This window comes from Phyllostomus hastatus, unplaced genomic scaffold (genome assembly GCF_019186645.2).
Source record: "Phyllostomus hastatus isolate PE091 unplaced genomic scaffold, TTU_PhHast_1.1 phas_contig_579, whole genome shotgun sequence".
In the NCBI taxonomy this organism is placed as follows: domain Eukaryota; kingdom Metazoa; phylum Chordata; class Mammalia; order Chiroptera; family Phyllostomidae; genus Phyllostomus; species Phyllostomus hastatus.
The window spans coordinates 9163-33107 of NW_025333915.1; the positions used below are offsets into that span (position 1 = coordinate 9163).

The window sequence follows — 23945 nt, forward strand, 5'->3', positions numbered from 1 at the left end:
ATCAGCTTTTGGTGTTTACATAAAATGAATAATTTGGGGCACCTCGTCCCAAGCTATCTTATTAGAACCCCCAAGGAAAACCCCAATACTCTTGTTTTCTTGACATATGTTTCCAGTAAGCTCAGGAAGTTTGATACTCTTGCTAGTAAAACTAGAGGGAGGGAGGGGAAAATGGGATCCAAGTTGTGAAAAAATATTTTGTTCTATCTCCTCCTTTTTCTCCCATATTCAAAATTGCATGGGAAGTTTCTCCATAAGATTTATCACAGTTTGTTCTCTTCCTCCCTGAATAGGAGAAAACAGGACAGAGTACAGTCAGTCCTCTCATCTTATGAATAGGCTGCATTACAAAGAAATCTCATTAGTGATTTATTTGGACTCTATGCATTTTGGTGGAGAGATTTCTTTCTAATTAGTAAGTTTTCTAATCAACACTTAAAATTTACATTAACCTAGATGAGCTTGAAGTACAATACTGCCATCTTTATTTAAACTAACAAGGAACAATATGATACAGCTTATAGAAAGAAAACATTCACAAATCTAATCTTCACAGGTGTGTAGACAGCGTTCCTGCAAGAGTCAGGATCTGAGAATGGAGAGTTTGGAACCTTAAAACACTGTCAGCCTGGACACCATTAACCAATTATGTTTATGGTAGTGTTTTTAAGATAATCTAATGTCTAGTATCTGAAGGAGATTATTTATATATAATACTGTCATATAGTGGTTAAGAATGAAATTTTGAAATTAGAGCTAGATTTAATGCTTAGCTCAAAGCTTAAGATTCCTCACTTTATAACAGGTAAACTAATACTTCTACAAGAGTGTCTGACATCTAATAATCAGTATAAATATTAATAATATATAAAATATGAAAATTAGTTCACATATATTATTTAATTTTATATTACACAATTGAATTATATGTTAATAAAGTCAGAAAATTCTTTGAGTTTCAGTAATTTGCAAAATATATGCATGTTTTGAAGCCAGCTAACAAAATGGAACAAGAAATTAAAGAGCTCCCTATAGACAAAACTGGAAAAAAATTTGAGCAAGAAAACACAGTATTACAAACTTATAACTAAAAATATAAAATAAATATCCATAAGTTCTTACTGATGCAAATAAATAATTACATAAATATGTAAATAAATAAATGCAAAATTGAAGAAAATACTGCAAGCAAAATCATTCTAAATAATTTCTGCAGATACTCCACCTTTTGGAGGTAAACCTCCTTCTTACATGAAAGCTGTAGATGGCAATTGTCTTCCATGTATAATATGGAAAGGAAAAGCAAAATAAGGACTAACTTTACAGTAGAGAAACCTGAAAACATACTATTTAAAATAGGTGATCAAGGACAACATTGAAAGTGACAAGTCATAGAGTTAGTATATATCCTCAATGTGATGACATGAGAATGGTACTTTAACTCCATGGTGTTTTTTCCCCAAAACACATGAGCCCAGTATAATCCTGAGAAAAAATATCACATAAATTCTAATTGAGGGACAGTTTGCAAAATAGGCAACTATGTTTTAAAAATGTTTTCTCTATTTATTTTTAGAGAGAGGGGAATGGAAGGAGAAAGAGAGGGAGAGAAACACCCATGGAGAGAGAAACATTGATTGTACATGCCCTGATCTGGGACTGAACCCACCACCTAAACATGTGCCCTGGCCAGAAATTGAACCTGTGACATTTTGCTTTGCAGATGATACCCAACCAACTTAGCCACTCTGGTCACGATCAAAATAGATAATTCTTCAAAAATGTCAAGGGTATCAAAAACAAGGAAAGTATGAGAAACTTTCACACCTAAGAGGAACCTAAGAAGACAAGATGATTAAATGTAAGATAGTGTCCTGAATGAGATCCTGAAACAGAAAAATGATATTATGTAATGAAGGAAATCTAAATAATGTTTGGACTGTAGTTAATAGTAATGTATTAATGTTTATTCATTAATTGCAGCAAATGTACCAAATTAATGTAAAATATTGATAAAAGGTGAGACTGGGTGTGGGGTAACCAGAAACCTTCTGTACTTTCAGGTGAATAATTCCATAAAACCTACAACTGTTCTAGAGGAAAAGTTTATTCAAAACAAAACAAAACAAAACAAAAAAACACAGCTGCTGTACTTGAACCAGAGAGGGAAGCCAAATGCCTATCACCTCTATTGTCATACCTCTAGTCCCTTGACAGCCTCTGGAGGAACCTTGACAGACCCCAGGAATTCCTTGAAGTATAATCCATAAACCTCTGCAAATAAAACTGGATGATGAAAATCAAAGTATAACTGAGGTCTAGTAAATGGAAAGTTTATTCATTTCCCTTTTTCTGCAAGGACTGTGTAATTTGTTGAAATAATAAAGTTTGTTTGGTATAACCTTTTCTTTAAAGGGTCAAATTTAGTGCTGACTAGTACACTGTCCTTAGAACTCCAAAGCACTTGGTACTTTTCTCAACTTATCTAAAAAGTGTTAAGTCCAGGTGGTTGGTTTATAATTACACAAGATATGGAAAGGAGAAGATGTGGTATTGAGGATGCATTGCTAATACTGTAAAATCATACCTCTTGTCTGAATTCACTCAAATCTTCTTCACTGTGAAATAATAAAATGCTAATAAAAATAAATCTGATTTAGCCCTGACTGGTGTGGCTCAGTGGATTAAGTGCTGACCTGCGAACCAAAAGGACGCTGGTTGGATTCCTAGTCAGGGCATATGCCTGGGCTGCTGGTCAGGCCCCCAGCGAAGGGGCATGCAAGAAGCAACCACACATTGATATTTCAATCCCTCTCTTTCTCCCTCCCTCCCCCTCTCTCTAAAAATAAATATATAGAATCTGGTTGAACTCATGTGATCATATGGGCTGACATTAGGAATAAGTGCAAGTGGCTGATTGAATGTGCTCTTAAAAATCCCAAAGTTTTAAAGAAAAGTTATTTAAAGCACACAATGAAAAACTATTGGTCAGAAACAATTAATTGGAAACAGTATATCTTAATTAATAGCACTTTAATTTTCTCAACTTTTGAAATGTTTCTCAAATTAAATAATTTTCTTTACGTTGAAATGTAGCATCAGTAATTAAAGACTACATGAGGTCTAGGTAAAATCATTTTGCCATTCTTTCAAACGCACTACAAACTAAAAGTTTAAAATCGCCAGGCAACTGGAATGATGCCCTAGAGTTAGAATTCTGACCTGATCACCTGATTCCCACTACCGGTAGGTAAAATTTCCATCTCACTCAGGAGCATCTTTCAGAATGAGTTTCGTGGAGTGCTTAATAGGACAGCGGACACGGAGATGCGGCCATGTTTTGGCCTCCTTGTTAGCAGATGTTGGCATAAGAGGTTGAGTGCTTTCTGCTACTGTTTTACCTGATAGAAGAGTTATGGAGAAGGAATTTAAAGTCTTAAATGGCTTCTAACGTATTGGAAGTTCACAATACTTATAATAATAACTGGGGATAATCCAATCAATTAGTCCAATACTTTCATGAAAATGTAGAATAGCAATAAGGCTTAGAATATGTACAGTACTCATTAAAGAAACAGAAGCAGTGGGATATGTACACACACATACACGCATTATGTATTTTCACATAGATGTGTGTATATATTTACACATGTGAAAAAAGTTTAATTATTGTTGTCACGAATCAGACAGCAATTACAGCCAGATAATTTTACAATGTGGAAGAACACAAACCAATTACTTAATTTTCCAGATAAGGAAACTAAAATCTTGTTTATTCAGTTTTCTAAAGCTTAAGTGAGTCACTAAAGGAAAATCCAAACTGTTGTTCCCTTGGAAGAATTTTTGGCCCTTTTACTTTCATCAATAATAACAAAGATTCATGATAGGTACTTATTATATAGGTTCTCTAAACAAATCGTAGCTCTTGCTTTGAATGTCATGATGAAAAAAATTTAAGCTACACTTTGGCTTCTTAAAAGAACAATTCCTTGACTTGCTTAGTGAGGATCCATGAATGAGACAGTAATCATCATTGCCAGATATTTATAATCACTGACTTTAAATCACAGTCTTTGGTTACAGAAAAAAGAAATGGGGATTATTATAAGTGGTTTTGTTTAAAAATTATACCAATAGCTATGAAAAAGAGAAATAATGATAAATTCACTGTTTTAGGAAAAGTAATTTGGTGGAAGTTCACTAAATGATTTCAAAGAACATTAGGGAACCTAGAAGCTGGAATTCTAGTGTGAGTGTTACTCTGTGGTGTGGACCACCAGGTCAGGAGAGAGTGAGCCAGGGTGTTGCCATTTGTAACAAAGTTTTAAAAATGGAGAAGAGGCAACAACCTGTAAGACAGGTAAAAGGAAATCTAAATTCTGTTTTTTTTCACGACTCTCTCTCTAGTACCTATAAGATTACCTGGGATATAGCTAATGCTCACTTAAAATTTTTGAATAAAGTCCAGTTTCAGAGACATAGAAAGAAAAAAAAGCTAAGCCCACAAAGAAAAACTAAGGAAAGTGGAAATCATTTTATGTTGTTAGTTTAGGCAGTTAGTGCAGCTAATCTCTTATACACATAAAAGGCTAGTTCAGAGATATTTAATTATTTTTCAGAAACAAACCATAGTCTCACAAGTTTGCACCACATTAATTTATTATTAAGAAAGATAATGAATCAAGTGGATACATGATTGGCTTTACCTCCTTGTTCGCAAGAGTGTTCTAGAAAGTTAGAACTGATTCACAATACCCTGAGCTATTCAAGGTTAACTACTACTAAACATGTGTCTAAGAAACATAAACACAAATTTCATCCCCTGAAGTAATTTATAATGCAAATGATAGATAATAAGGCTCAACCATCTCCAGAATCACAGACATATCACTCTTAGGAAGTTTGCACTTGGCATTGGATCAGTCCTCCACTGGCACTGGGAAAGACGAGTTACAAGCTTTGAGGAGCTATTCCACATGCAGAGGCCTACAGCATAGGTTCACCTCAGGAACAAAAATGTAACCCAAGTTATTGTAGCCATCTCAGTTGTGACTCAGGGTGTTGGTCATGTGTCAGAACTCATCTCCGGAACAAGTAAGGGCCCAGGGAACTGGAACCAAGAAGAAATAAACTGACATCCCCAAGTGGAGACCAGTGCACAACACTAGGCAATTCTCAGCAGTTCATAACACCCTGGTTGGATGTGGGAGGTACTGTCCCCAGGAAACAGGTTCTAGTCCTCAGTCAGGCTCTCAGGGTAGAGCTCCTGTTGCCAGAGAAGAGGAGTACAAAGGAGACTCATGTAGGCCTTTCACCTTTGGAAATTCAGAAATTAGAAATTTGGATATTCAGACTAGGGATAAAAACAGTTCCAAAGTCTGAACCACATGACTTGAGACATGAACCATGTTATCACAATAGAGAGTTTGCAAGAACATGAATTATAACTCAGGGAACAACTTGAAACCCAGAGACAGCAGTGGAACAGAGTGTCCAGAATCAAATATGGAGCAAAGAGAAATTGGGGCAGATCTAGGAAATACAGTGTCATTGTGTAAATTTCTTGGGCCATGGTAACAGGCAGAAAAACCTTAATTTTCAGCCAAAATATATGGAAATTGGGTAGGGTAAATACTTTCTCAGAAATACTAGTCTACAAAAAGGCACAGACAGTTTACAAAAAGGTAATGATTGGCCTTAACTTTGCAGAATGTGGAAATTCAGAGTCAGGAGCAAAACTGGGAACTGATCAATGACACTGAAAGATCAAAGTTTTAAAAGTATGTTTGCTTCTTTAAAAACCCATTTGATTGCCCATGTCAGGTCATAACTGCCCTGTGTCAACAATTATAGGCTGGTTCTTTCAGAATCGCAGTTGAGGTTCTTTAGAAGTCCATGCGGAACTTCATTGTACTTCCAGACATTTCCTTCCCATAGATGGCATCGAATTTCTCATTTTGGGCCACTGTGAAGTGATTCTTCCAGTCACCTGCAATGCCTAAAAATAAGAAGTACAAAAACATATGAAGGAATAACATATTTCCATTATGTGGGAAAGCTAGCATAGAGCAAAAGAAAAGGTTGTAAAAGTTAAAGAAAGACCTCCCTTTGTATTTGAATATTTCAAAATGTCATTTCTGTTTTACTGGTAATTTCTCCCATCTAAAAAGTGGCTTATAACTATAGAGTCTGAAATTTAGAGCCATATTCTGAAAGGGGTTAATTTTCTTGTCTAAATTTATGGATAGTACACTTCGTAGTTTCCTGAAAGAAGTTCTTTAGTGTGTCTCATTGTCCTGGGTCATAGGGTTACAACTATACACTGGTCAGGACATATTTTATATCATGAGTTACTTTGCAAACTGTACAAAGGAGGGTTCATCTGCACAAGCAATCCATAAAATAGAAAGCTGGTAAGTATCAGTTCTCAGAATGCATAAATGAGAATGGTATAATACTTGTAGGATACTTGTGATTTCTGAGTTCATTAGACTTATATTTTGTTTGCATTTTAGATGAGAAGAATAACATCAAACATAACATTCATGAATGATCTTTACAAAGGTAAACTTGGTGATATGAACTTATTTAATATCTTAAAATTGGATGCTTATAAGTATTTATTTAAAAAATAAATAAATTCTAACAGACTGCCAATGCACTTGGAGGAAAACATTTACTTTGTAATACTATAAAACAATCAATATTAAATATATCTTACTCAGTTGCAATGTATATTAATTTGTGATAACTTGATGAGAATTTCAAGTCCTTTTAATGAAAAACATCCCCTTAGGCTGTTTTCCTGGTTATTATACTTTGTTCTATGTTTACCAGATGACAAGAGTTCTTAAAAATGTATGTGAGGGTAGTGTAAATATATTCAGGATAGTACAACTGCAAAGGTATTAAAAACAGAGAGCACATACTTAAACAATAAAGAGCCATATATAAAGCATTCCAAAATTGTCCATTTAGAGTATAAATTACAGAACACATGCAAACACATTTGCTTCATAAGAATAAGGAAAGTGTACATTTTCTGATACAGAAAATGATGGCAAAGCTCAGATATTCCTGTTTTCTTGCAATTTGGGGCATGGGTATAAATACTGGACATCACCTATCCTGTCCCTACCACCTGTACTATTATGTAACTAAATTATAACATTGATCTATGCAACATAGCATCATTCAAGTCTTAAGTGTGCCTGGCCCTTTGGCCATTTCACTTCCAGCCCTTCTCAGCATCCATTTGCATGCATGCCTCCTGCATTGCATTAGGAGCCTCCTGAGGCAGATCATGTGTCGTTCAACCTTGCAACGGTCTAGAGAATATGTGCTACAGATAGGTGTTGATGAAGAGTTTCCTCTGAGCCAATTACTGAGCGAGTGTATATGCCTTAAATATTTATTGAATGCATAAATGAGTAAATGGATAGTGGGATCTTGAACTTTTTAACAATACTTGCTACTTTTCTTGTATTATTTATGATCAGCAAAATATACCAAATACTTAAATAGCCATTTAGCATAATCTTCCCCCAAAACTTGTGCCATAAATGTTAGTACTTTGTATTTTCAGTGATACAGCCAGGGTTTTGGCAGATTGATTAATGCATTCAAAGTCATAAGTTCAGGGACTGGCATAGTCTGGATGAATTCCAGATCAATCTGACTACAAAGGAGGTGTTCTTTACCACTTCTGGAGGGCATGCTCTCATTAGACCAGCATGCACTTTTTTAGGATGAATAGAAAAAACTCTATATTTCAGATACTGAGATTATCTCTTTTACCTCTATACCCCAGTGAGGGTCATGTGATAGTATCAGTGTTCATATGAGAAGGATAAAACTCTCCTAGAAGTTCCAGTTGACATTCCAGCATGATAAACATTTGCTTTCTTTTTATAAAGATTGTTTTTCTGGCTCTTCCACCAGAATATGTGTGCGTATTATTAGTCTTCTTTGTTGTAGTGCACAGCTCACAATGAAAAACTTGCTTTGTCCTCTTATACTATAGTTTAGTTTTGAAAAGTTAAATGTAGAGATTTAAAAAATAAAAAACAATTTTAAAACACTAGAACTATTTTCTATTTTAGTGAGTAGTGGAGAACAATGTTTTATAAAGCAACTTAACCACGTAATTTTTTCAGAATTAAGGGTTTTCTTTCACACATTCCTGTACATAATATATCCCTATATCCCTAGGTTGTGTTTACTTCCCAGTGCACCCACTGAAATTCTACCCCTTTCCCTTCAACTCCATAAAGAATACTAAAACCAAAGGGTGGTGTCATTAGGTGGATAATGTCTCAAATTTAAGTTAATAATGTGTTAAATGCATTCTTTTTACCATTAATAAAACACTTTAACACAAATCATACACAACCAGCCACAATGGAAGTAATGCTGTATTTCAACAATGAATGCCATCTTCCTCTGTTGTCATCTTGCCAACTTAAATTTAGATTCCATGTTTCCTGTAATTCAGACTGTATTTTTAGGTAACAAAAAACTTTCCATAGGGTAAAAAACAAAGGTTCTTTATCTTGATGAATCCTTTTTAACAAAGTGACCACTGTTTTCTAAATGATATGGGGTCTTTAAAGAATGTGCTACTTTTTCCTGCCTTGTCTGGCTTAGTGGGTTCGGTGTCATCCTGCAAACCAAAAAGGATGCAGGTTCAGTTTCCAGTCTGGGCACATGACTGGGTTGCACCTTTGTGAGAGGCAACTGATAAATATTTCTCTCACACATAAATGTTTCTCTCCCTTTCTTTCTCCCTTCTTTCTTTTCTCTGTACAAATAAAAAGAATCTTCAAAAAAATAATACAGTGCTGTACTGGCTGACACAATTTATCACCAAGAGAAAGATGCTTGTGTCAATTTAGACAAAGATTGAGGATTTACATACAACAAATTTGAAATGACTCATTTCAACTTTGCAGTGGTATTTGAAGTAATACAAATTCATACAGGAGGGTAGGTGAATGCTTATAAGCCCCTGTCTAAGAGGAAGTAGAAAATAAAGGAGGGGGGAACATTTGAAAGATACAGTAGATAGGGCATGGGAACCAACGGGATGTTCAAGAAGCAGTTGAACTATATCCACTATATGGAAGCCAGTGAGGACAATTCTGAAATCAGAATTTTCAAGACCACTCCCTGTTAGCAGAGTAGTAAATAAGGGGAGAAATATCAATCAAATACTCAAGGTATTTTGACTATAGGTTTACATGCATTATTTCCTTTAATAATTTCTAATCTGATGTGACAGTTTTTTTGTGGTTACTATTTTTAGTGTTGCTATTTTACAGATGAGGGAATTGATACTCAAAGTATCTAAGAGATAAGGCAGAGATCAGAAAGTGAATCTCATTACAGAGTAATGTATAAGACAGTAAAAGGGGAAATTAAACTCAGAAAGATATTCACCTTTGCGCATAAAAGGAGATTTGCTGTGATCCATCACTGTATTTGGGATATGTGTATAATTCACCAGAGGGTTATCCTTCATCATTCCAAATGAGGTGTGATGGACGATCTTATCCAGGATCTCATCATTTAAGTTTTTCTCTAGAAATGTAGCAATCTTCTTGATTTCTTGCTTTGGATTCTATTAGTAGGTAAAGAGACATCCAAGAACATAACAAAGATAATGTAAAATAATATTATATTTATAATCTGTTTTCTTAAATGTTTATCTGAATATTGAATCCATATTTGTTTGGGTCTCTTCATAATTTTTTTAAATATTTATAAAAATGAAAACATAATTTCTGTTCAAGAAAAAATAGACTAGAAATGTTTTGTTAGTTACAAATCTTATGTTTTTAGTTTACACTTAAAGTACAATAAGAACGAAAACTTTGGGCTAAATATTAACAATACTTAGAGAAAAAAAGCCTAAGTTCTATTTTTAAGCTCATTTGTAATCAGATTTGAACTGTGCATGACTTAGTGAACCAATTTGTTTTTATTCTTTCCACCTCTTTTTTCTGCTTTTCATTAAAAAATTTTTTTTCTTGTTGTTAGTAACAATATTTAAAAACAAAAATAATAAATTCATGGACAACTTCAAGTATATTTCCTTAAAGTATAAATACTGATTAAAACTTGCTTAGACACTAGCTATTGAAAATAAATTCTAATAAATGTGCAAAGATATTGAGACCTAAATTATTTATTAACTATTGGGGATAAGAAGGATCAAATTTGAGAAATAGATCATTTTCCAGATTTTAATGACATAAACAATATTTGTAAGTTTTTAGGAAGCCAAACTAAAATCTGCATGAATACAATAGAAAGATTTTGGAAAGGTGATATCTAAGCTGAGTTAAAAAAGATGAGTCAGAAATTACCAAGATGTGTGGTTTTGTAGTACTGAGCAGTGAATATCCAATAATGAAAAGAGTTAAAACTCTTAGAGGTATTAGTGTCTCATAGTGTGTTCCAGGGAGAGAAAAGCAAAATGGTTAAAGTTAGATCTGATGTGTTCACAGGAGTGAGAGAGGTATAAAACTGGAAAGATAAATTGGGATTAAATTTAGAACATCCTTGGATATCCTGTGGAAGGATATGTATCTGTAATAACAAAGTGAAGCAACAGCTTTGAATAATGTGTATTATTAACTCTAAGCATGTGTGTGTGCATGTATACACATGTGTATATTTTTTCAGGGGGTTCCCTGGAAGGGAAGTTATGGTAATGTTTTATGTGTGAGGCCTCAATGAGAGAAGAATGGGATGTCTAATTAAGGGGTGGAGATACTTAGAATGAGTGCAGTGTCAGCAATCATGACAATGGTGAAAAAGCCAAAAGAGAAGTTAGTAACACTAGGGAAACACACCGATGGATGGGCAAATAGCAATTTCTGCTAGTGATTCAAAGTGTTTGGAGAATAGTCTGGCCACAGCCAAAGCATGACTGATGATGTCAGTTTATAAACTGACAGTAACAGTTCAAGTTCAGAGTGTTGGCACCTATTGAATCTTCCTCTGCTGCATTGCTCTTTCATGTCATTGAACGAGAATTTATGCAGACACATAAATCTGATGTAAATTATTGGACTTCTCTCTGAATTTTATTCTTGATATAAAATTATACTTTTGTTCTATTGTTCTATTAAACTTCTTTATAAAACATTTTCTAAGAATGTCTATTTTGGAGTAAAAGAATTGGTTTTTAATTATGACCCATAAAGGAGATTTGAGTGGGGTTCAACGTAATTGGATATGCTTATGCTTATTGGATATGTCCCTGATTAGGACAGACTGTAAATTAATATAAATGAGTTGATTTGAATAAGGCAGTGTAGCTACAGAAAGAGAAAAGGTTGACAGGAGAACATCATGTAGGAGACAGCATGTGAGTCAGAGTTTGGATACCAGCCCATACCAGAAAAGGTATTTCTCCATTCTGTGGAGAAAAGGGACTATATTAAGAAGCTAAAATTGCTCTTTCCATAAGGCTAATAAGTACTACTCATGTGTCCAGGAAGAAACAGAGATACTTGACACAGAAGAACAATTCTCTCTTATAAAGCACTCGTAATTTAATCTGATTAATAAAAACCACTTTAGTCGTGCAGCTGTGTATGCCAGCAAGTTTACATAAATTGCTTCAAGCACTGATAAGATTTAGATGACAGGTTCTCAATGTGCTGCAAACAAATGTGATAGAGGGTGGAGGCACATGCAGAGCAGGAAAACAGACAACTCTTTAATAAGAGGTGAGAAATAATCTGCAGGTGTCTCAGAAATACTTGGGACAAGGGGTATTTTACCTGGGACATGATTTCTGGTATGCAAAGTAGAACTGTCACTACATTTTTTGTTATTACTGCTTACTCATTTATTTATTCATTTATTCAAGGGATCAGTTATTCATACAACAAATGGCCATTGAGCCTTTACTGATGGTGCAGGTGCTGTATTAGGTACTGCAGGTGAGAGTCACAAGAATGGTTCATATGGTACCTTCCATCATGAATCCAAAAGTCTAAAAAAAATCCTCATTTGTATGCTTAAGCTTTTAAAACTAGAGAAACTTGGCTTAAACATATTTGCCATGTGTGCATGCACATTTGCCTAATTTGAGTAAAATAGCTCCAAAATGGGCCTGGAACTTTGCAGCGGCATTTGAAGTAATACTAGTGCATACAAGAGGGTAGATGAATGCTTATGAGTCCCTGTCTAAGAGGAAGTAGTAAGAAAATAAAGGAGGGGGGCACATTTGAGGGATATAGTAGGTAGGGCATGGGAACCAATGGGATGTTTAAGATGCAGTTGAACTATATCCACTATATGGAAGCCAATGAGGACAACTTACTTTCAAGCTTTGAAAAGTGAATCTACATACAACATCATTAACCAAAAGAGAGAATAAACCAAGAAGAAATATGTTGGAGAGAAGGAAGCAAAACGAGATTAGGTTTGAACACATTAAATTTGAGAGTCATTTTAGTAAAAGCACAGGTTTGAATTCAGCATAGAAGTAAAAAAAAAGGTTTTGAAGGGCCATTAGCACATAAATAGTGTTGGCGACAGTGGGCATGGATTAAGCACCAAAATACACCAAGCAGCTGAAAAAAAAACTGGCTAAGTGATACAGAGAGATCCACTGGAAAACCACCAGTGCAATAACCTGTTAAATGAAGAAGAAAATTGGAGAAAGGAAGGCTGCTAAAGTAAATGCAATGGTTAAAAAACAAATATGAGGAATAAAAATGTCATAGTTTTCACAATTAGAAAGTTATTAATGATCTTAACAAGATTTGGGTAAGCAGTCATGAAGAATAGAAAAAGGAATCATATCATTTTGGACTCTACACATTAAGTTGAAAATGTTATATTAATACCTTTATACCAGGATGTAGTGGGAAATTATCCATAATGGATTTCTACCATTTTACCTCTTTCATATCTTCATAGTGTAAGAAAAGTATTGGGTGTTCTTCTGTTTTCTTCCACCAGCTCTTAACATGATTAAACCAGGAGCCATAGGCCACTAAAAGCAGAGAAAGAATCTGTGTCCATAAGTATTCATAAAATTAAAGATTTGTTTCTGAACAGTAAGTTAGATTGTACAAACGTATTGTGGAATTTAATAGCCATGTGGACTGAGAATATAAAGACAACTTAAAAATATATATCAACCACATATGAATTTATAAGCAATCAGGTTAAAAATAAAGTACAAGGAAGTATTTCAATTGAAAATACATTGACCTCCAACAAGTTATACTTAGCCTCATATGGAAGGAAACTATTATTTTATAAACTACTCATATCAACTGTTTATCTATACTATAAATATACATATAACTGATTTAAGTAATTGCTTAGGGAAGATAAACAGTTTCTGTTGTGAGCAGAAACTGAGACTAGGTTTCTAGCAGTTGAAAAGAGATTAGACAATATTTTCATGAAGCCAATGTTTAATACCAGATTTATATATTGAAAGTCATAGTACAATATTACATATATTTTATTTAATTCTTTAAATGGTATTTGAATGTACTTGTTTCTGATTTGGCAAAAAGTGTTTAGAAAATAAAAAGTCATACCAGTATGACCAGTAATAGTAGAATTATTTAAAATTGAAAAAAATGACTTATTAAGTTTAGACCAAGGACTACCTACCATTTCCAGCCATGAAATTCTCCAGATACTTTTCCCAGGTAACGGGTGGAGGGTGCAAATTATTCATTAAGTCAAAATGGTAATATGAAACTGCAACATCCTTGGCATTTCGAGCCATATAAATCATCTGCAAGAGGAGGAATAGGAGATCAAATGGATGCTATTTTATTTAGGAAATGCAAATTAAAACATCGAGACACCACTTCACAATAATTAGAATGACCACAACTCCAGGAAATTGACAACATCAGACCCTGCTGTGGATGCAGAGCATTAAAAACTCTCATTTATGGCTAATGGGAATGCAAAATGGCACTGCTAGTTTGGAAGACACTTGGGTAGTTTTTCTTTAAACTAAACATATCTATACCATGTGATTTAGCAATTGCACTACTTAGTATCTACCCAAATTTGTTGAGAAATAAACAAATAGGCCTGCTCAAAAACTTGCATGTGGTTGTTTGTAGTAGCTTTATTCAGAATTGCCAAAATGAGAAGCAACCAAGATGTCCTTTGATAGGTGAGTGAATAAATACGCTTTGGTACCTCCAGACAATAGAATGTTATTCAGCACTTAAAAGAAATGAGCTATCAAGCTGTGAAAAGACATAGGAATCTTCAATGCATAATAGTAAATGAAAGACTACAACCTGTAATGGCTATATACTGTGTGATTCTAAGTATATGATATTCTGGAAAAGGCAAAACTATGGACACAGATCAGTGGTTTTCAGGGTTGGGGGAGGGAGGGATGAATAGGTGGAGCACAGAGGATTTTTAAGGCAGTGAAACTACACTGTATGATACTATAATGTATGATTACACACATAAATACACATTTGTCCAAACCTATAGAATGGACTACACCAAGAATGAGCCCTAGTGTACGTTATGGACTTTGGGTGACAACAATGTGTCAGTGTAGGTTCATCAAGTGTAACAAATGTGCACTCTGGTGGGAGACACTGATGATGGAGCACCTAAGCACGTGTGGGAGCAAGGGGTGTTTGCACAGGCACTTTGTCTTCCACTCAGTTTTGTTGTGAACGTAAAATTGGTCTATAAATAAATGAAATTTCTGAAGAAAAAAATAAAATCTGTTAAAAGAAAGAATAAGAGGTGACTACATGAATAACTTTTCATTCAACCACGTAGAATTCCTCACACAAAACTCAACCACATAGAATTCCTCACACATCACAAACTGGTAAAATCAGCTCAGATGAAATGGATAACTGGAATACCAATATCCATATGTTGAGTTTTCAGGGAAGACCAGAACATCTAGGGACAACTGGGGAGTAACAGTAGCAATAGTGTGCTGAGATGAGAATTCTGTTGCTGCATAACTTTGCAAAACTTCAGTATGTAGGTTTAGACTAAAACAGCTGAAACACTTTCATTGAAAGTGTGTGAACTGAATTGTGTGTGAAGTGAATTGAAACATGTGAACAATTATTTCTATGTGAGTGAAAGAAAATAAGGTCATTAAAAAAATTGGCTGCCAGTCTGGAGTGTACCTTGCAGTTGTTCTCCCAGAAAGACTTAGGAAGAAGATCAATTGGTAGATGTGTCTTCACAAGACGAGGAGATGGATTTTTCTCCAATTGTTCTATACCTGGAAAATTTAGTTTGTTATATAGAGGTATTACTCTCCAACAGGGTTGGATTTCTTGATTTTCTCAACCAACTTTTCAAAATATGTTTTAGCAGTATATGAAGCTGTTAAGTTTTGAACTAGTCATAGGCATTATTTATCTGGATTCTAAGAGGCAATATTGCATGATAGTTAAGGATATAGGATTTGAGATCAGTCCACTTAGATTCAAATTCTAACTCAATCACTTACTCACTGTGAGACATTTGACAAATATCGCAGTCTCTATGCTTCACTTTCTTCACTTCCAAAATGAGGAGTAATAATTCCCACCTTAGCACTTTGGAATTTTATCATCACTGTGCATACTATAAATAATTATAAAAATGTTTTCTCTATGTCAACAAGATACTAATACTTAGTAAGTCTTACATCACACTGTTTTGCATCAGCTATTATAGTTTTGATGATGTCATTCTGTGTAGCATTAGCTGTTGTATCTGCATTTTCATTATTTCCTGTATTTGTTACATGCATATGCAAAGCAAAAATGTGTAACTTTTAGGTGTTAGCTAAACTATCCAAAGTCACACAACTCATATGTGCTAGAAGTAGGTGTCACATTAAGTGTTTGGAGAAGGGATGTATAAACTTCCCTGAGACAGAGAACATCCCTTCATTTTCTGTGTTCAGAGTCAGGAGGATCGCACTACATAAGTGACTTGGCCAGTCTGCAGCCACTTGAGGAGTAAAGGCATACTCAGAGAATTTCTGACATAGATGAGGGGGAGCTGGGCTTACCCTTTTCATTTGCTGCTCTTATAATGGACTTGAGGCCTTTATTCCAGGTATAGATGTTAAAGATGTCATCTCTTATAGAGTCACCAAGATCTCATTGATTGGCTCCTCTTTCAGGTTTCATATCCAATGAGTCTTAAAGTCCTATGCATACTTTTCACAATATTACTTATATCCTGCCTAACCTCTAGATTACCTGTTAATCCTGCATATCTTCTCATCTTTTGCATATGACAACATACTTGCTCAAAATTTTATCTGACTCACTAATTTAAAGCAATCCTATGCTTCAATTCTTAACAAAATTGTATTGCACATGCTAAAAAGCCAGTCAGTGTCTCTTTATTAAAAGAACCTTTTAGAAGGTTCTATACAGAACTTGTTGTTTCATAGTTCATTTACCTATTTGTTTATTGCCAGTTGCCATGTGTTTTCCTTGACCCCACCCCCCAAACACACACACTAGAATGGACGTTCCATTAAGGCAGGCATAGAGCCTGTTTTCTTCACCAACAAAAGCTCCATAGAGAATAGGGCATAGCACCCACTTGAATCAAGAAGAACCCCTTAATATCAATGCAGATAAGATCAGCAAATTTAGGAAATAAAGACGCAAAAAGTCCAGTTAAATCTGTATTTCAGATTAATAAGAGATACCTTGGAGTATAAGTATCCCTCATGAAATATTTAGGATATACTTTACTAAATAAAATAGCTTTCTGAATTTAAAAATTAATTGGGCATCTTGAATTTTATGTGGAAAATTAATTATACAGCTATAAAATTCCACAAGGTATTTCATTATGCTTCTACTGACCTAGTAGTCGCAGCCTCTTTATTCAGCATACAGAAATGGGAGATCTTAACCTTCCACATTCCACTATTCCTCAGTGCCATGATGTGAACTCTGATGTCTGTTTCTTTTATGAATTGTTTCCCACATTGTTGTCCCTCTTCCCTCCCTAAACTTCAGTGAAAAAATTTCTCAGTCCCATCTGTCTTGTAACTGTTTTGCCATTGAGACCCTTTAAATGAACCCTTTATGACACATTCACAAACATAAATATTGGGAATATGTAATGACACCACAAGTATTCACATTCAGGCTCCAGAGTAAACCTGAGTGCCAGTTCATCCTCCTTTACTTGGTGAACCTCACCAATTCAGTTTTTGACAGTGCTGTGCAGCCTCACTAACCACCTCCCACCCATGTGTCTCCCACCAATTATATCCACTCCTCTCTCCCTGACTCATCTGATACTATCACTTCTTTTTGATTACTTTATTGTTCAACTACAGTTGTCTGCATTTTGTCCCCACCATTCCCTCTCATCACAGCCAATCCCAACTCCCACCCTTCCCCTTGGTTTTGTCCATGTGTTCTTTATAGTAGTTCCTGAAAACATTTCTCCCCACTGTCCCCTACCCCCTCCCTTTTGACTATTGTTAGATTCTTATTTTCAATGTCTCTGGTTATATTTTGTTTGCTTTTTTCTTTTGTTGATTATGTTCCAGTTAAAGGTGAGATTATATGGTATTTGTACCTCACCACCTGGCTTATTTTACATAGCATATATAACTTCATAGCTTTCTGTGACTGGTGCCTTAACTCACTTTTCACTCATTTTGGTTGTCTGTCCCAGAATAATCCTTTAATTTCAAGCTTCAGCATTTGCTCTCTGACTTCAAGCAACCACACAGAATGAATGATATCCAGGTGGTTCTTTTCGTCCTATGAAAATGGCGAGTTCAGGCAGGTCAGAGAATTTAGATTGTGCTCTTTAAATTGATACACAGCTTCAGCACCATAATTATTTCCAGGTTTCCAGCATCATTGAAGAGACAGGACTCACTGCTTAACTCCTCTCACTTGCCTATAAGAAACCATCTCATTCTCTCTTAGTTCACAGTTTCTTGAAATTTACAAGCCCTACATGACCTGTCCCTGTCTAGTCTCTAATTGTTTTGCATCTCACATTTCCAGTCTTTCATTGCTGTTGTTGGTTGCTTTAGTTGTTTTTTAGTCCCTGGGCTATACCAATACCTTTTCAACACCTAGGTTTTTATAACTTATATTCACCCTCCTGAAATAAGTTTTCTCCAACTATGTATGCAGTATTAGGTCTCAATTCAGGAGCAGTATCTCTAATTACTCAGTTTAAAGTAAACTCTCCTGTTTTTCTTTTCCATAGAGCCCTATTCTTTGGATACATAAGATAAATAGTATTCATATATTTTTACTTCATTTACTTATTTAATGTCCCCAAATTACCATAAGCTCCTTGCGGTTTAGGACATGAATTTACTAGTCATTTTGTATGTAGCTCATACAACAGTGTATAACTCTTTAGAAGCACTTAATAAACACTTGAGAAATGAAAAAATAAATTGTACTAATAAATAAATTTTATTTTTTGAAAGACATTGTGTTTCTTTACTTATTTAACTACAGCAAAGTCCTAAATTAAGAGCTTATTGTTCTAATCTACCAAATTCTACAAAATAAAAGTCAATAAAAGATAAGAAACATTTCTTTTATGTCATCCACCACATTTTTAATTGCTTTCTACAACAAAACTCATTCATTTTTTGTTATCATACTCAAATATGTCATGGACTAAAATTGTAGTTTCTCTGTGTGCTTTGGTATTGCACTGTTTTCAGACTTTCATTTTATGTTACTAAATTTACTCCATTTTCTTTGAGTGGAAGTAATAAATACAATAATTAACAGTGCTATATAAATAACATTACAAAATTATAATTCCCAAATGGTTTAAAATTACCTGAAGTTCTCAATCCAGGAACAGCCATTTCCAACATTGGAACTTTAGCAGTTATAAAATCTCGCTTAGATTTTTCGACATCTCCATCATTTAAAACCATGTCCACAATTTCACTTACCCAAGTGGTTCCTGTGTCAAAAAGCAACATTTTTTTATAAACATTGCCTGAATCTGAAGGGGAAAGTACCTGTTGGAAGCCTGACATTCTAATACATTCTATCAGAAATTTAATTCTGCAGTTTCCTTTTCTATGCCCCAAATGCCCATATAATACCTTTGAAACAGATGGCTATACTGACTGATAGGATTAATTTTACTGAGGATGATAATGGTTTTATGGAGAAGCTGATTTTCAGGCAACAAAGGCTGAAGTCAGACCTGCATTGGTCAGGCCACAAAACTCACCTGATTTGGGGTAAGTGACTATCACAATGTCATCAGGCCTGCTTCGGAACTGTTCAACCTCTTCCCAGTTGTTTGCAAAAGCATAGATCATAGGACAGCCATGGACCATCTTCAAACTTTTTCTCAGGATGTCTTTTGGGGAGGCCATTTTTATACAAGATTGTACAAATTCTTAATAGAATAATTACTGACAATTGAATCCTGGAAAAGTAAAGAGGACAAAGATCAGAAGCTGAGTAACTAAAGTTATCCTCAAGACACGGCAATCTAACACAAAGTAAAACTGGCCTCTATCACACTGAGCACACAGAGATCTGAATACAAAGGGCATTTTTGTGGGTATAAAGCTGTAGATTGCAAGAGCAGCCACTGGCTCAGTGACAAGTGGACAAAGGTCTTTGGTGGAAGATTTGGAAGGAAACGAAACTACCTTACTTTGAATTTTAAAAATCACATTACACAGAAATATGTTAAAAAGTATCTGGACTTAATGCAAAAAGTATCTGGACTATCATCCATAATCACACTCTAGTTTGCCTCATTTTTTCCTTACATAAATCTGTTATGTTTCTCACCATTTTTTTTTCTGTACTAGTTTTTTAATTAGCACGTATTTTCTCTTCCTGATTGTAAGATTACTTTTTATCACTGGTTTTGAGCAATTGAATAATGATGTGCCTTGGTGTGGCTATTTTCATGGGTGTATGTGTGTGTCTATGTGCACTTCAGATTTATCAAGCTTTTTAGGAAATGTGGGTTTCACAGTCATTATTCTTCAACTATTTTTTCTGTCTCTCCCTCTTCCTTCTGAAATTCCAGATGCCATGAAGTTTTCACAGCACACTGATGTTCTATTCATTTTTTAAAAATCTTTTTCTCTCCTTCTGTTCCAATTACTATACCTTTATGTTCACTAACCTTTTCTTCTAGAATGTGTCATCTGATGTTATTCCCATCCTATGCACTTTTTCAGGCATTGTGGTTTTCATCTCCTAAGATCATTTTGGGAATGATTATATGTATGTCTCCTGTCTCAACTTTTCAAACATGCTGAGTACACGTACAGTGACTGTATGCAGAGTCTACTTAAAGACACCAAACACATCAGTGGCAAAGCAGAAACAGGCTTCAGTCTTTCCAGCTCCACTCACTTGGTTATACTGCAAATCTACCATGGGTGGACTGTCCCCAGAGTCAACAAATGTTCATGATTTATCTTATTCAAATAAGAAGTTCACAGTTTATAAGGAAATCTTTCTTTGACAAAGCAAACTTCCCCCTGACAAAAAGCACAAGCTTTCCATGCTGCAAAAATGTCAGAGAAGAGTGGTGTGAGTAACAAGATGAAACTAAGGCAGCAAATCTGAATAGTCACCTCTGGGATGTGGGTGTGAGCATTTCAGAAACCTAGGAGGATTAATCCTGAATTAACATTGCCTCTCTTTGTGACCAGTAGATGATGATGAGTTCATACTTATATGTGGTGATGGGTCCAAGCAGTAGGGCTGGAAAACATAAGATAACTAATCTCATTGAACCAGATACATTGGAAGATGGTTCAAGACTGATTTATTTTCAAACATAAAGTTAGTTCATAAAAAATCTGGTTATCCTACTAGAAAGTAACAATTTTATGCGGTTATATATTATAGCCTATATGATCTAACAAGTCTTTTTATTTAAGTTAAGCCATGGGCTGAAAATTAAACTGTCTAAACTTTGCTTTTAAAAAAAGATTAATGAAAAAGGAAAAATAAAAATAATGCACCCCTTAGAAGAAACAGAGTCCTCTGACTTCAAAGCTGAATGGTTCTTTTAATGAGAAAAGAATATTTCTTTCATGTGTCTCACTCAATACAAAGTCCTGCTTTATGTGGTCCACATCAAACCCCAGGAACTGAAATAAATAAAATAAACAACATATTCAATATACCAGAAAGTGTGTGTGTAGACACACTTGTTTGTAGGGAGGGGTGGAGGGAAAATGAGAGAAGTGAAGGTTTGAAGTGGATCTCTTTTCCCCTCATGAGGCTCAATGTTTCATGAGATCATCCTGGCACACTTCAGGACAGTCCAGTTGAACCCAGAAAAACAACAGTGATCATTAAAACCTGAGAAATGCTGCACAATGTAACAATAACTGCATTTCCTGTGGGAAAAAAAATGAAATATGGCAAAAGCATTCAAATTACAAGCATGTTCAAAATCAAAATCATTTAAAGAGCACAATCCTTTGTTGATGCAAGGTAAAAACTTCAAGAAGAGAGATTTAAAATGAAAACTTGAACTCACAGTTTAACCCCCCCTTTTGGTTTTCTCTGTCAGCAGTAGTGCAGCTGTTAAAAGGAATCCTGGAAGCTGGTAGTAGTCCAGGAAGTGTAGGGCTAGGGAGTCCTGGAAAGGGAAAAATAAACTTACAGGATATGATTAGAATATAATTGTCAGTGACTTTATAGGCAGTTAAGATATGAAACATGAACTACACACACACACACACACACACACACACACAAAGACAAGGCATGCTGTTTCAACAGCTGGCAGAGCCAGGAAGCCCTGAGAAGGAAATGGATCAGGGTGGTGGCCTGAAGTCAGCCAAGTCAGAGATTCCCTAGATTTGAATGTTCCCACAAGGCTTCAAAGGATCTGGAAGGAGTGTAGAGAAAGAAATGGAAGGGTCAGTGGATGAAAGACTGTTGCTTCCCTATGATGTATAAGCATGTCTCCTAATCATTTTGTCCATGATGAAGAGTTATGTTGTTTCTTTGTGTGCATGTTTGTGTGTTTTCTCCTGGAAAACACATGAGCTCCCAATATCATGAAAAGAGCAAACATATGCTAAAGATATAATTACAATTTTGGCAGGAGAAACAGAGAGGATAGAACTAATGGTTTCAGAAAGTATTTGCTTTCTTTTAGTCTAATAATTTCTAAAACCTCTTAGGTTATTTGTTTTTGTTTTTTTTTAGTTTGATTTTTTTCTTTTCTTTTTTTTTATTTTTAGAGAGATGGAAAGGGAGAGAGACGTAGAAAGAGAGAAGCATCAATATGTGGTTTCCTCTTGTGTGCCCCCCTACCAGGGGCCTGGCCTGCAACCCAGGCATGTGCCCTGACTGGGAATCAAACCAGCGACCTTTTGGTTCTCAAGCCCACACTTAATCCACTGAGCTACACCAGTTAGGGCTTAGTTTGATTTTTTGTATTCTGAGTCGTAGATGTATAGAGAAGGAGTGAACAAGAAGTGTGTGTGTGGAGGGGGAGAAATATGCTCCTGCCCTCCACCCTCCTACCTCAACCACCCTATAAGGTTTTATTATGCTCTAGTTTCTGGCATCAATCTTTTTGTTAAGGACATTTGTCTGAAACTTAGATACAACTACAAGAACCAACCCCTTGCCTTGACAATTATATCAGTGTAGGTTTGGGGAAGTCAAAAAAACCCAGAAAAAAAACAGCATACTTTTTTTATACGTTTCATTTTACTTACAGATTTTTAAAGAAATTTTAAAGACATATTTGTGTTTATAAAAGACCTTGCCTTTACCAACAGATTACTATTTAATTTTTTTTTGCCAGCAAGTGTTTATTTTCTAGTTTATGTGGAGGGTAAATGTATGTGTGAGAGAGAACAAAAAGAAAAGATGTTAATGCGTGTCAGATTTAGCTGCATTTTGTTTCAGTTGTTGGAATCTATAATCAGTGCATCTGTTATATGACTCTGAAGATCACGAAGATCCATCAGATATTAACATGAATCTGGCTCTCTTTGAGGATTTTGAACATATGATTTTTCTGAGATATTCCCTAAGCTAGTTCATTTTTGGTGTGTTCTTTTGACCCTGTAGACTAAGGCACTTTTTTTTTAGTTTTGATGACACAAAAAGACTTTGGCTCACTCAAGTCACCACCCTTTCCTGCTAACCATGCAATCAAATGACATGTTCCAAAGTCACAGAGTCAATACAGTGCTACCATCACCAAAAAACAAAAGTTCAGAAAATTATATTTTAAATTGGATACACATATCTCCTATTAAATATTAAGTTTTTCAATGTTAAAAAGCCAATTGTAATAGGCAAAATAATAATGGATATCTAGACAAGCTCAAGTCATGAAGAGTTTGGAGACCTTGTGCAGTTCTACCTCAGATTCTCTTAAATAAAATCATCAGTAGAACAGATTATTGCACTATCTCAGCCACAATTAGTGAAGCTATGCAGAACAGCAGCAGGCACCCTGAAATCAGTGGGAGAAGCCAGAGGGTGTGTTAGTTCTAGGTGAGCTATAAATCCCAAACTCAAGTTTAAACTCCATGCCTCCCCACCACACAAAAAAAGAAGAAAAACAGAAGGAAAGAAAGAAAGAGAAAAATGAAAGAGATAAAAGGAAAAGGAAGAGGAAAAAAAATAAAGAAAATTCTAACAAAAATATTTAAGACTCACCTAGATAAACTCACTTTAAAATCATTTTGTTACATGGATACATGCATCACAAAATAATAAGGAAAAAATTGTGAAATCTTGTACTGTATCTTTAAGTCATGTTGGGGTAGCAAAGATAAATATGTGTCAATTAGGTCAATTAGTGTGTTAAATATATGAAAGATAAGGAAGCATTAGTAAAGGAATTTTCCATATAATTAGGGCTGCTATTAATCTTGTTTGCTTATTTGTTCTCATAAAAATATACACACTGATAAACATGTGTGT

The 23945-nt window shown here is 35.0% G+C and overlaps 1 protein-coding gene across 3 annotated transcripts; it reads right to left on the bottom strand.

The window, feature by feature from the left end:
• Positions 1 to 4641: 4641 nt before the first annotated feature.
• On the bottom strand, positions 4642 to 21219 carry LOC123824517 (sulfotransferase 1B1). Of its 3 annotated transcripts, none has more exons than XM_045847695.1 (8): positions 21194 to 21219; positions 19237 to 19437; positions 18832 to 18960; positions 15171 to 15268; positions 13651 to 13777; positions 12921 to 13015; positions 9439 to 9619; positions 4642 to 5998 (listed from the first exon to the last, which is right to left on the bottom strand). In XM_045847695.1, the coding sequence occupies exons 2-8, from the start codon at positions 19382 to 19384 to the stop codon at positions 5886 to 5888; spliced, it is 891 nt and encodes a 296-aa protein (XP_045703651.1). In that variant the 5' UTR covers positions 19385 to 19437; positions 21194 to 21219; the 3' UTR covers positions 4642 to 5885. The 3 variants fall into 3 exon arrangements, with proteins under 3 accessions (XP_045703651.1, XP_045703652.1, XP_045703650.1); XM_045847696.1 differs by lacking the exon at positions 21194 to 21219 and adding an exon at positions 21005 to 21020; XM_045847694.1 differs by lacking the exon at positions 21194 to 21219 and having other exon boundaries at positions 19237 to 19545.
• Between the last annotated feature and the right edge of the window lie 2726 nt (positions 21220 to 23945).